Source organism: Phocoena sinus, chromosome 3 (genome assembly GCF_008692025.1).
Source record: "Phocoena sinus isolate mPhoSin1 chromosome 3, mPhoSin1.pri, whole genome shotgun sequence".
In the NCBI taxonomy this organism is placed as follows: domain Eukaryota; kingdom Metazoa; phylum Chordata; class Mammalia; order Artiodactyla; family Phocoenidae; genus Phocoena; species Phocoena sinus.
Window position 1 is genome coordinate 38,868,786 of NC_045765.1, and position 14,346 is coordinate 38,883,131.

The 14,346-nt window shown below is 44.9% G+C and overlaps 1 protein-coding gene across 2 annotated transcripts in view; it reads right to left on the reverse strand.

Annotated features, from left to right (window-relative positions):
- Window positions 1–994: 994 nt before the first annotated feature.
- Window positions 995–14,346, reverse strand: part of CYFIP2 (cytoplasmic FMR1 interacting protein 2) — a 131,996-nt gene continuing 118,644 nt past the window's right edge. Inside the window, exons 27-31 of one of the 2 annotated variants that reach the window (XM_032627786.1) lie at window positions 14,190–14,262; window positions 13,630–13,724; window positions 7,916–8,154; window positions 6,217–6,364; window positions 995–3,964 (exon numbers count right to left, since the gene is read on the reverse strand). In XM_032627786.1, coding sequence (XP_032483677.1) covers window positions 3,797–3,964; window positions 6,217–6,364; window positions 7,916–8,154; window positions 13,630–13,724; window positions 14,190–14,262 — 723 coding nt within the window. In that variant the 3' untranslated portion in view covers window positions 995–3,796. The remainder of the gene's footprint in view (window positions 3,965–6,216; window positions 6,365–7,915; window positions 8,155–13,629; window positions 13,725–14,189; window positions 14,263–14,346) is intronic. The other variant, XM_032627787.1, reaches the window with a different exon arrangement.

Here is a 14,346-nt window from a genome sequence, read left to right on the forward strand (position 1 = left end):
CCCCAATGTTCACAGCAGCACTATTTATAATCGCCAAGACATGGAAGCAACCTAAATGTCCATCAACAGATGAATGGATAAAAAAGATATTATATATGTGTGTGTATATATATTGGGCTGGCCAAAAAGTTCGTTTGGGTTTTTCACATGATCTGATGGAAAAACCCGAATGAACTTTTTGGCCAACCTTACGCTCGCCACCCCCCGCCCCCACACACCAAATGGAATATTACTCAACCGTAAAAAGAACAAAATAGTGCAATTTGCAGCAACATGGATGAACCAAGATATTTTCATACTAAGTGAAGTCAGACAGAGAAAGACAAATATCACATGATTTCACTTATATGTGAAATCTAAAAAAAAGATACAAATGAACTTATTTACAAAACAGAAACAGACTCATAGACATAGAAAACAAATTTATGATTACCAATGTGGGGAGGGAGGAAGGAATAAATTAGGAGTTTGGGATTAACAGATACACACTACCATATATAAAACAGAAAAATAACAAACACCTGTATAGCACAGGGAACTATATTCAATACCTTGTAACACTCTATAATGGAAAAGAATCTGAAAAAGGATATATATGTATAACTGAGTCACTTTGCTGTACACCTAAAACTAACACATTGTAAATCAACTACACTTCAATTAAAAAAATAAAAAACAAACAACAACAACAAAAAAACCCCCCAAAAACAAAACTAGGGATATAGTTTGTAGAGTTACACTGTCAGACTATGAATCTCCTAGGCTCAGGAACCATCTCCGATATCTTGCCCAGTGCAAGTCAATTTGTAAAGATTTAATTCCCCCAGTGAGAAAGGAAAACAAGCCATTAGTTTAGGGCGCAATGTCTTTGTCTTCTTTATCTTTATCTTCCTCCATTCTCTTTCAGGTTGTATCCTTAGGCATCAGTTTTCATGTGGCCTTCCACAGATCAACGACGACTAGAATATGACCCAGAATCAAGACAAGATGCTCATTTCACTAGTTTGGAAGCAGTTTTAATGGAGATGGAAATGTTTATCAACTCAACACAGTTACCCCAAAATACAAAGCAAAATATCATCTTCAGCTGCATAGCAAATATGATTTAAGAATTTAACATCATTATTTGATCACAAGCGTAAATATAAGTCACCATAAATAAATGTAAATTCATTGTACAAAAATCCCCAACAACTCTTAATACAAATATGGTACATTTGACAGTTTCTGAAACAGATTTTTTTTTAACCTTTTAAAACCTAAGTTTTTATTTTTCCTGGTTCTTAGATACACAAAAAATCAAAAGTGGGGGTGGGCAGTAACACCAGGAAGGAAAGAATTATTAAACCCTTTTGGTGTTCGTAAATCAATGCTGCTGGTGAGCCAGGGAAATGAAACGTCCCTCCTAAAGGTGAAGACCTCAATTTACTGGGATCAAACCTCTTGAGGATAATAGGATTCTACCCAGAGGGTCAAATTCAGGGCTATGAATGCAGGGTGGGAGGGGTGGACTGTGGAAATAGCAATCTCATCCAACCGGTGATCAAATCTCCGCAAAGCAATGGTCAAGGATTTAGAATGATCTCCAGGACTTAACAGCCAGACTTAATCTGAGAGAGTGAGCCAGCTACTGTTCCCAGACAGGAATGAAGACTCGGAAGTCTCTGGAGCTTAGAAATTTTATGTGGGTTTTGAAGGTGAGTTTTACCTGGTGGTTCTCCCATGTCGGGTAATGCCTCACTTTTGCCTTTGGGATACATCTATGGTCATCAAGAAGAAAAAAATGAGAAATCGGAATACGAAGTGGCAGCTCCAGACAGGAGGATCTGACAGCTTCCACCCTGACTCACTTTCCTTCCCAACAAATATTTTCTTTCATGGCTCAGAGGGAGCTCAAAGCCCAAGGGTAGCAGTGCAGGGGGCCTCTACAGCAGTGGTCCTCAGACTTTCATGTGCAACAGAACAATCCAGCTTGTGGCAAGTGCAGATTTCTTGACCCTGTTCCCAGAGCTGTAGAATCAATGGGTGTGAGATGGGGCCCAGGAATCTGCATTAAACGTGCTAATCTCAGGAGGTCCTGATGTATGTGGCCTTTGGACCATACTTTGGCGAGCCCCACCTCTCTCCTCCCTGGTGAGCATGAGTGGGTAACACAAATCTCTTGCTATGGACACTTCTTTGCTCTTGCCATGGGGTTGAAGTGGGCCATCTGGTTAATGGAAACCATTTCCATTCATCTGCCCTGAGGGAGGAGATCATTACTGTTCTATTTTCTCTCTTTCTTTTCCTTCCTGGGCCAGGAGAGAAATATCCAATGTCTCACTTTATATGTTCTTACAAGCTCAGGGTCATAGATTCCCTTTGATGATGAGGTGCTCTGCAATGAGAAATTCACTTCCCAAAGGCTTCTGTCCTTCTAAACAGTCTCCCCATGCTTGGTAGGAGATCCTGCAGGGAATTTTGGTTCAGTCAGGGAAACGGAAGTAGACACGTCCCTGTGAGATATACGCCATACCTCTAAATCTAAGTTAAGGAACATCAAGGAAGTTGACAGCCAAAGATAAAATGTCACCGGAATCTTTCAGCTTCTAGGACAACAAAAGTCCTGATTCACCAGAACAGGATTCCTCTTTGGGGTATATTTTGGTATTAAAAGCTCGTTGACAAGTATTATTTATATTCCTTACCTCCTTGACCCCAAGATGTTTCTGGCTTCTATTAAAATAACCCTTTAATATTTTCTTTCTTGTGACAGTTTTCCTTGACGAGAGATTCTGTGCCAAGAAGTGGCCCCTAATTTGGTCGCTGGCTAATGCTGTGGGCAGTGCATGCCTGGCCTGTTCAAAGCTGTAGCCCCAGTGTCCATTACCCTGTGCAACTTGGTGCTCACTAAGCATTTGCTCAATGAATAAAGGACCCTCTCACCATCAAGCTGATGAGGTGGTCTAATAGCTTTCTGTTTTGGACTACGGAATCCCTGGCTGTGTTCTTAAATACTGCTTCTACATAGCGGTTCTGACCATCTTCTTACCCCAATTCTACTCACCCATTCCAGTTGTGAATGCATTTCTGAATTCTCTCTAGGAGTGCCCTGAGAGGGGAGTCAGAATGTGGTTTTGGGAGTCCATGGAAGGTCAAAGGCAACACCACAACACCATCTACCATGGTACCAATACCAGGAACCTCGTCTCCCATTCACCATGGCTCTCAGCGCCTGGTCCAGGAGTATTCTTGGTGGTAGAATCCCTGGCGTACAGAGCAGAAGAAGATGCCATCTTGGGAAGTGGAGGGAGGGAGCCAGAGGAGGTGAAGATGCTAGGAAGTGGAAGCATGGTCAGGCTGACATCTTGGGGCATCACCACACTCTTTTCTCCATCTCTAAGACTTCAGTTCTGGGGTGGCACGTGGGCATTGGGTTGGAGGTCTCCATCTGAGGAGGAGGTCTTGGGAAGCAACCACAGATGTAGGGGACCACGAGATGGAGAAAGGGTAAAACTAGGGATCTTAACACAGCTGAGGGAAAAAAAAGTAAAAAAGAGAAAAGCATATACTGCCCTGTTTCTTTTCTTTTCTTTTTTTTTTTTTTTTCCATTTACACTATGGAGAAACCACCATGGAGATGTTGTGGGAGAGCATGCACAGGCCCAGCCCTCAGGAGGTGCAGATGTGTTTGGGGAGGTTCTTGTTTCCTTCCAGGTCCATCCCACACACTGTCCAGTCAGACCCTGTTGCAGGCTGGTTGTGGCTTTCTCTCTCCTGCTTCTCCTCCAGGTTGAGGGTTTGCAGGACCTTCCGCCTAGCAGGTGGTGGCCAGGGACTGGTGGATGGGTGGTTGGAAGCAGCGCACATGCTCCACGGTGGAACTGTCCGTCTCCACGGACTTCATGTACTTATTCAGGATGGCAAAAACCTCATTGTTCAAGATCTGGTACTTCCTGATCCTGTCTGCCATCTTCTTCAGGGGCTGTAGAAGGACAGGGACGTGCAGGTTAGGGATGGGAGGAGGGGACAGAGAAATCAAGAGAAAGGGAAGAATTCAGTTGAGGGTGGGGTCCGGGGTCCTGATGCTTCAATGATCATGCCACTCTCTTGCTTAAAGGCCTTCTATGGGTGCCCAGAGCTTGACAGTGAAATGTGAACTTGACCATACAATGCTTTCAGTTTCAAAACTTACCACAAAGCTGCAGTAATCAAAACAGTGTGGTTCTAGCATGAAGACAGACATATGGACCAATGAAACAGACAGCCCAGATATAAACCCTTTCATATATGGTCAAATGATTTCTGACAAGGGTGCCCACAACATTCAATGGAAAAAGAATGGTCTTCTCAACAGACGGTGCTGGAAAACTGGATATCCACACACAGAAGAAGTTGGATTCTTACTTTACACCATATACAAAACATTAGCTCAAAATGGATTAAAGACCTAAACATGAGAGTGAAAACTATAAAACTTTTAGAAGAAAACAGAGGAAAAGAGTTACGACATTGAGTTTGGCAATGATTTCTTGGATATGACACCAAAGCACAGGTAATAAATAATAAATTGGAATACATCAAAATTAAAAACTTATTTGCATTAAAGGACACTATCAACAGAGTGAAAAGGTGACCCAAAGAATGAGAGAAAATATTTTCAAATCATATATCTGATAAGGGATTAATATCCAGAATATAGAAAGAACACCTGCAATTAAATAACAGCAAAACAAACAAACAAAAACAAGCCAAATGACCCAATTAAAAAGTGAGCAAAACACCTGAATAGACATTCCTCCAAAGAAGATAAACAAATAGCCAATAAGCACATGAAAAGATGCTAATATCACTAATTGCTAAGGAAATGTGAATCAAAACCACAATGAGATACCACTTCACACACACATTAAAATGGCTATTTCCAAAGATACACAGAAAATAACAAGTGCTGGGGAGGATACAGAGAAATTGGAACTCCTGTGCATTGCTGGTGGGAATGTAAAATGGTGTGGTCACTATGGAAAACAGTATGGTGGTCCTCAAAACATTAAAATCAGAATTACCACATGATCCAGCAATTCCAATTTTAGGTGTATACCCCAAAGCAATGAAAGCAGGGTCTTGAACAGTTATTTGTACACTCATGATCACAGCAGCACGATTCACAACAGCCAAAATGCGGGAGCAACTCAAGCGTCCATCGACAGATGAATGGATAAACAGAATGCGGTGTATATATACAATGGAATATTATTCAGCCTTTAAAGGAAGGGAATACTGACACATGCTACAACAGGGTGAGCCTTGAACACATTATGCTGAGTGAGAATTCCACTTATACGAAGTACCTCTAGAGCAGTCAAACTCACAGAGAAAGAAAGTGGAAGGGTGGTTACCAGAGGCTGGGGGGAGGGAGCATGGCGAGTTACTGTTTCCTAGCTAGGCACAGAGTTTCAGCTGGGGAAGATGAAAAGTTCTGAAGACGGAGGTGGTGATGGTTGCGTAACAAGGTGAGGGAATTTAATGCAGTAAACAGTTAAAGATAGCTAAAACAGCAAATTTTATGTTACGTATGTTCTACCTCAAAGCAAACAAAAAACCTTTGAAGTGGCTCCTGCCTCTTTTTCCTCTCAGCAGGTCCTGCAGACCCACCCTCTGTTCCAGCCATACATCTTCATGCCTCTGTGCCTTTGCTCTAGCTGTTCTCTCTGCCTAGAACATTCTCCCCATCCTGCACCCCATTTTCTGCCTGGCTATTTGCAGCTGGTCATTCTGGACTTTGCCCAAGCATCGCCTCTAGGGGGAGCCTTCTGAGGCCCCTGCCCAGCCCCTCAGCCTGCTTTAGACAGCCCTTCTTGATGCTCCCGCAGCAGCCTTGCCTACCCGACACACGACAGCGGCGCTCATCCCATCCCCGTGGCTGCACAACTTTCGTGTTCAGAGTTTGTGCAGATGACGAAGCAGCATTAGCAGAGTCTGACTGGCACAGGGAAGGTGTGTTTCAGGTCTGGAGGCTGGCCCTGCCCTGCGGGGTGATGTGATTCATCCCAGTGGGTTACGAGCCAGTGACTCACGGCTTCTTACGAGAAGGTCACCAGCTGCTGAATGTCTCTGTACCTACCTGCTGCAGTGTGGGGAGCTGGCCTCCATAAGCAGCTCACCCTCCTCTGCCGATGAAAGGCCTGCTTGTCAGGCCTGGCCCCAACTCCCAGGACCCAGCCACGAGCTGCTTACCACATTCTTAATGATTTCATCCTTCCCGTCCTGCCTCTGTACTTTCAGCAGGTGGTAACAGAAGTCGAAAAGGTCGAAGCGACGCTGCTGGCCCAGCAGGACGATGATGGAGCAGCCAGCCCAGTTCAGGCCATCTCCAAAACACTGCCTGGGAGTGGGAGAGGAAACAGCTGGAGTGAGAAGCAGGAGGCAGAGGGGGAAGGGACCCTCATCTTGAACCAGCAGTACAGCTAGTGAGCTGGCTCACCTCTGGGCCAATTCTCTTAATCTGTAGAATGGGTACAAGGGAAGCTGTGAGTATGGACTCATTTGTTCCTGGGACTGTGGTTATATTATAAGCCCTGCTAGCCATGAAGAGGTGTCAGTCTGTCGCCCCACTAATGTAAGAAAAATCAGCTTTGAAGAAGACAAATTTGCAAGAAAAAAAATCCAACCAGCCTTTGAGATTTATGTAGCCAGTTAGAATTCTGATGAAGCTCTGTCTTGGCTCTGGAAAGGAACCAGAGGAACACCTGGGAGGGGAAGGGTGGTTTCAAACCAGGAGACCAGCTGGCCAGTGTAGGTGGAGAGGGCAGGGACTGGGGGTGGGGGAGGGACACGATGGGGCATGAACAGACGCTGCTGGTGTGCCGGGCTGCCAGTCCTCTTGGGTCTGGTGAAGCTCAGCCTGCACGCCCCCAACTCTCAACGGCCACCTGGGCAATTTGGGAGGCCGTGGGGCATCTCTTGGCTGGATCGCTCGCCCTTGAATGCAGCGCAGCCCACTGGGAAGGTTTCCCAGCTTCCCCACCGCTGTCGCGGAAAGTGCAGCTGCTCTGGAAATAGCCTTCCCATCCCACTCTCAGCACCACTCTCTCGGGGAGGCCTCTCTGGCCCCCGTGCGTGTTTCCTCCAGAGCTCCTGGCTCCTGGAGGGCAGGCCCTGTCTGCCCTCTTCGCCACTCTGCTCTTGCTGTGTAGCTGGGTGAGTGACGGGAGAATGGGGCTCTGCTTCTGTCTTCTCTGAGAACAGGACTGGGTTCCTCTCAAAGGCACCCCTGCTTTTTAGGAGCAGAGGCCTCATGAGCAAGGTGGGGCCCACCTTCTGCTAGGGGAGCCTGTCTCTGTTCTACGACCCCTGGAGCTCTGCTGGGGTGGGCGGTGAGATCTTAATACCAAGCCCTGGCCAGAGCTCCCCCCGCCCCACCCCTTCCATAGGCCCAGCTTCTAGTCCCGTGAAGACAGGCCCTGAGAGGTCCAAGGCCCCGATATGCACACACTCCATGTCTGTCTTCAACCACTTGGAGCCTTCCCTGTGGGGTCCCCTTCTCCCCTCTAAGAGCTGAATCCTAAGCAGTGTTCCAGCTCAGCTGTCATCTGTGAATTAAATTCCTATAATCCACTTGCCTCTCTTCATGGGCATCTGTTGTCCTTCCTGCCCTCGCTGCCAAGGGACCTCATTAGATGCACCTTGTATCTATTTTCTAGTCTTCTCTTGGCCCTGTCAACCCCACATACCAGGAACTGTCTACTTTTGCTCTGCACAGATGCATGTCCGGCACCTAGAACCCTGACCGACATACAGCACGTGCTCAACAAACCGTTGTTGGACAACCCCGCCCCTGCCCTCCTTTCTGGCTGAGCTCTGGCTGCCCGATGGCTCTTCGGGTCGGGGATGAGCAGGTTGGGGGGGCGACCCCGCCTTCCCTGGGGCTACTCACTCAGCTGTGAACTCGTTGGTCCCCACGGGGATGCAGTAGACGAACTGCATGGCACTCCACAGCCGGTGGAACTCCACGCACTCGTCAACGTGCATGACGCCGTTGGTGGGCGGGGGGCCCCGCCAGATGGGGTCCTGCAGGTAGCTCCGGATGCGGGTCAGGATGACCTCGAACATGGACAGGCCGCAGCACAGCCGCTCCTTGGTCAGGAGGTCGCCCTCCCGAGCGATGGCGATTTGCTGGGAATGGGAGAGTACATACACCTGCCAGTCACACCTCAGACCTCATTTTCTACCTCTCACCCGATATTCCCAAACGCCAGAGCTGGCTGCATCTGTAATTCATTCACCAGAACTGAGGTCTTGCCCAGAGCAGGTCACTAACTTTATAAACCTGAGTTCAATCGCAGGGGGAAGTCTTGGGGTAAGTAAAATCGAGGAGCCATCGCTAGAGGAATAGTATAAAAAAATTTCAATCCACCTATATAATGAAATGCTAGGTAGCCTTTGAAAAGACTGAGATGATGCTACTACTAGTACTATTGCTACTACTGTACTGTTACTACTACTAGCACACACTCACTGTGTAATACACCAGGCCCTGTTCTATGCATTCGTTAAGTACTTACCTTATTTACTCCTTACATAAACCCCATGAAGAAGACGCCATTATTATCCCCATTTTATTGAAGAAGAAACTGAGGTTCAGAGAGGCAGTCAGTGAGTGGAAAAGTTGGGATTTGAATCCTAGTAGTCTAGAGCTGTGGATTAAATTGTTAAGTGAATAGAGCAAGTTGCAGAAGAGGACATATACTACAATCCTATTAAAAGACATCAGTAACACAATCCCACAGACAGACACACAAAACTGTACGCATGTATGTGTATGTGGGGGTGAGACTGTAAAACATTCTAGAAGGATTAACATCAGTTGTGGGAACAGATGGGCTTGGAGAAGCAGGTGGGGTTTTCATTTTACTATAAATACTTCTGTACAGTTGAATGTGCTACAATAAGCATATGTTACTCTTAAAAATTTGTCGCTGATTTTACAGATTATTCCTCCCGTTAGAAGTTCTCTGACCACTGTTAATAATAATTTAAACTGGCTTCTCATATGGCATCTGGTTACTACATCTCTAATAATCAGCCAGCTAGACTAGTACTTCAAAACACATTACCATCTGCAGGAGCAGAAAATATCTAGGGGTAGAGGTCTCAAAGCCATGTGCAAAGATAATAGATATTAACATCTAAGGTCAAAGTACAATCTCCAAATCTAGGGACAAAGCTTAAGAGGGCCGGCTTCAGAGACAGAGAGGTCCACAGGGCACTCCTGGGATCAGTTCCCCAGAGGGCGGGCCCGCCCGAGAGCTCAGTGTACAGTGTGGCTGGGTGGAGTCTGCCTGCCTGCTCCCTGCACGCTCCCCACACCCTACAGCCCCTAGAAAGAGGGCGGCCTCAATTAAATTAATCCGTGAAGGGAAGTAAATCAGGCAACACCAATGCTGGAGCCCTTTAGGCATGTGGGTCAGGAGTATAGCTGTCATGACAGCTATAAACTGAAAGAAGTCTAGGACAAAAAACGTGAATTGGGGAAGAAGAGCTTACGACCTGTGTTTCGAACACAAGAGGGAACCCTGATTCACGGTGACTCATCTTGATTCTGGTGGCAGAGAAAGATCGCTCCAGTGCACAGAAGCTGCCACAGTTAGCTAGAAATACTTCTTTTCAAAAACCCTGACCCCAGTGCTTGACTCTGTTCTCACCAGGCAACTCCCTGTGGTAGTATCTGGACCCTGACAGGGCTCCCCACTTTAGAAAGAGAGTACCTGGTACAGCGAAGATGCTCAGTAAATAAAGAACCCACGTTTGTTCTCAAGTCATGGTTATTCTCCTTCAGAAATTAATACAGAGAGTTCTGGCTTACTAGTTAACCTGTGCATTTAGTTAGTCTGTACCAGTCCTCAGGGCCTGACAACTGTGGGAGGATCTGAAGAATTAGCAACAGGGTTTATAAACCTGCAGACAGATTTTGAACTCTAATGACCACCCCCCCGGCAACCAGAGCCAACCAAAGGGCCTTGACTGAAATGGTTAGGGGCTTTGCCCCTTTCCTGAAAAACTGTTTACCTTTATGGGTTTTCCTATGAGCTACAAGAGTAAAATCTGGAAAAAAATTTGTAAAAATGTTATAAGAAAATAAAAATCTCCCGTAAATCCCATCACCCACAGATGAGCTTTCTTAAAATACTTATGTATGATTTATTTGTGTTTATGTATGTGAGCGTGTATATGTATCTATTTTAACACAGTTTGGGTCACACTATCTACATTGTTTTTTTCTCTTAAGATACTGGTACTAAAAAAAAATTTCCTTTAGTATATTCAGTAATATGGTTTTTTAATGGCTACATAAAATGGCCATTGACATACGTCATTTATTTAGTTCTCTATTCCTGTTGGTTATTTTAAATTGCTCGCAAGTTTTCATCATTATAGACAACTCGTAAGTAATTATCCTTATATATTACACTTTTTGAGCTTCTCTCTGGTTATCTTCTTAGGATAAAATCCTAGAAGTAGAACTGTCCAAAGAGTATAAGCAGTTTTAAAAGGCTTTTGTTACACAGTGACAAATTAGTCCCAAGAAAAGCTGAACCACTGTACACCTGTCTGTGTCAAGTCTGTTCCTTGTGCCTTTAGCAGTACTTCATTATCATGAAGAAAAGTTCTTAGCCAACTTGCGAAATGAGCTATATCCTTCTCTTTCACGTTGCATTGATCACTGGTAAAGCGGAACACTTTTTCTCCTGTTTGTTGGCATTTATATTTCTTAGGCTGTGAGTTTTCTTTCATGCCCTTTTTTCTTTCTTTTTGCTTTTAATTAATTATTTATTTATTTTTGGCTGCATTGGGTCTTCGTTGCTGCACGTGGGCTTTCTCTAGTTGAGGTGAGCGGGGGCTACTCTTCGTTGCGGTGCATGGGCTTCTCATTGTGGTGGCTTCTCTTGTTGCAGAGTACGGGCTCTAGGCACTCAGGCTTTAGTAGCTGTGGCACGCGGACTCAGTAGTTGTGCCTTGCGGGCTCTAGAGCGCTGGGTCAGTAGTTGCGGCACGCGGGCTTAGTTGCTCCATGGCATATGGGATCTTCCTGGATCAGGGCTCAAACCCGTGTCCCCTGCACTGGCAGGCGTATTCTTAACCACCGCGCCACCAGGGAAGCCCTCTTTTTTCTTTTGATATGAGTGTCCTTCTAATCTGAAAAAGTGCACTAAAGATTGTTTGTTGCATATACCCTCAATCTGTGACTTTGTGTTTCATATATATATATATATATATATATATATATATATATATATACACTATGTGTGTATGTTTAACATAAATTTTAGCCATTTCTGTTCCACTCAGTGGGGAATTTTTTTCTCTCTCTTTCTGCCATTCTTTTCTGAGTTAACAAGGGTATAGAAAAAGCATCTGTGAAATCATGTGGAAACATATTTCTGCATGGAGTACTTTGATTATATTTAGGATACTTTGGAGAAAAATAACTCCATGCTCGCTCTCTCCTTTCTGTTTTTTAGAAGCTTTTTACTTATTTGTTTATCATAGTGATTGTGAAAGGCAGCTCAGCTAAAAAGACAAAACAGCTATTCGCCCATTTTATAGATGGGAAAACAAAGACCAAGATATTAAATGTCTAGCACTAGATTATGCAACAATTCAGGGGTAAAGCTGGAAAGAGGAGTCCTTCAACTCCCTGACAGAACATTAATTCGTGATAGCACTGGGCAACAAACCAGGTCACCTCAATTTTTCCTAGAAACAAATACAAGCAATGCAATACAGTTAAACTCTCCCAACATTAAACATGTAGCAGAATTTCCCTGTCACCAACCTAGAAGTTCTGTGAGTTCCCTGAACCCCAGCAAGCTTGGACGTTAATATTTTAAAAATGTTTCTCTGGTCTACAGGAGGACTAAGTTTTGGACTATTTCTTAAGGGCTGGGAGACTTATAGAACTGGCATTTCCTCTCGGGCAGAATGTCTAGGCTTTTGTTTGTTAAACATCAGCATTTGACAAATTGAGATTTCTATCAGTCCCAAGGAAATAGTGTTCATCAGAACACGGAAGGAATTCACAGACTTCTAAGTGGAAACACATGCCGAAGCCTGGGTGTGAGAGGCCAGATTCTTGTAGGATGACACCAACAGTGGAGCAGACACATTTATATGTCGCTGGCTTGGGGGATTTCTCCCTAGAAGGCAATCTTTAGAGGATCTCCTGTGTTCAGCCCCGGAAGGCCAAAAAAGAAAATGTGCATATTTCACAGTATCTACATTCTCTCTGTGGTGACTAAAGAACCCAAATGTCACTGAATGTTTAGTCACTGTTTTCAGTAGGAGGTGGGTGGCCTGCAGGGGGTCTGGCTGGGGCTGCTCATCAGTGTGACACCTGGGCAGACGGGGCCCTGTCATGGGCTCCAACACTTGTCACGTTTTTCGAGAGAAGAGGCCGCCTTCCGCCCTCTGTGGAGGATGAGAATTTTTCTGATTCATGAGCTTTTGTGATGATAGGAGAGAGGACCTTAGGGATGCTAGTCCAAGAGCGGATCTGAATCCTAAACCTTTTAAACAGTCGGTTTTGGGTTTTGTGGAACAGAACAAGCCATACTGGCTTGTCTCGCTGCAGTGCCCTGTTTTCTCTTCTTCCTGAATTCCTACCCTGATCCGTGCCCTGCCCCACCACCAAATGCTTGATTCAACTTGAATCAACTTGAAAGGAGACAGCACATGCTGTTTGTTTCATCCCTTTCCCCTCCAAAGTATCTTCTTTCCTGACTGCCTGCACGGTTTGTGAGTTCTCCAAAGGCAGGAGAATCTCCATGTTCAGGTTTGTAAAAATGAGTTTTAATTACAGATTTAACACCTGAGCTCATTCACCTTCAAAAATATTAGAACATTACAGATAAATCTGCCTTCTTTGATCTCCCCACCCATCTCTGTTCCTTTCATCTTTCTTCAGAGGTTGCCACCATTATGAACTGGGTGTTTTTCATTTCCTAGGAAAACTTTTACTTAATATGGTTTTTTGATATGTGTTTTAAAAAATACAAGTAGCATCATGCCCCATGACCTGTAGTGCAACTTGCTTTATTCACCTAACCATGTGTTTATGGTCTGTCCACACTGATGCATCTAGATCTGATTTTTTTCTTTTCATTATTATGTAGCAGGTATTCATCATTTGAATGATTTTACCACATTTTACTTAGTCAACACTCTACTGATTGACATTTAGGTTGTTTCCAGTTTTTTGCTTTAACAAACAATGTTTACATCTTATGTTCCTGTAAGAGTTTTTTTTTTTTAGCAAAGATACCCAGAGATGAACTGCCGGTTCACAGGGCGTGCGGTTCTAATTCTGAGAGATAACTCAGCAGAATTCTTAATACCTAACGGGGAGTGACAGACACTTGTCTGACTTCCTTCTTTCTTGGCAGGATAGATGATACTGGGTGCAGGCCTGAGAGTCAGCAAAACTCATTCAAGACCTGCCCTTGCCACTAACAGGCTGTGTGCTGTTAGACTTTCTGTTTCTCTCTCTGGGCCTCAGTTTCCCCATCTGTACAATGAGGAGGTTGGACCAAATGCTCTCTCTCCCTCTAAAGTTCCTGTTGGTTCTCCGAGTCCGTGATAGGAGGATCGTACCTGAGGGGTCCCCAGCCGCTCTATCAGAGGGACCAGGTGAAGTGGCGCGTACTTGGCTTCCAGGCGTTTCATCCGGACCTCCAAACGCTCCCCCTCTGCAAAAGGAACAGTAGGCAGAAAATGAGATTCAGGGCACACCGGGGGAAACGGGGAAGGAAGAGCTCTCAGAGGACCTGGTGACGTATTTGTATTCCAACATTTGGATGGAGTGTGTAGAACTGTTTTCCCTGGTTCTGGCAAGTGTGATCAGGACCCACTACAAGGAAAATGTTCTATTATCTGTGCCCAACAGTGGAATCATCTACCTCATGGGGTGGTGAGTTCCCCATCACTTGAAGGATTTAGACCAACCAAGCTAGACAGCAACTTACTAGGGATATTCTAGAAGGACCAAGGCCTGGAGCATTTGGAGCACACATTTCCACTTCTGTGACTACCCAATAGCTGTCCAAAGCTCTCAACTTCTCCATTTCTGACCGCACATCTGAGTTTATTGGGATTAAGTGAGCATGAGGTGCAAATTCAGACTGGCCATTTAGCTGCTGTCAGTGGTTTCTTACCTTTGATGTAGACTCTAGGCAAGATGTTTTGGAAGGGTGCAGCATGGAGCAAATCACAGACTTCCTCCTGAGACTGAAAATAGAGAAGGAGGGAAAGAAAGAGAAAACCATTTTTATTTTAAACCAGAAAGAATTTTCATTACTAAAAGCTTGAACA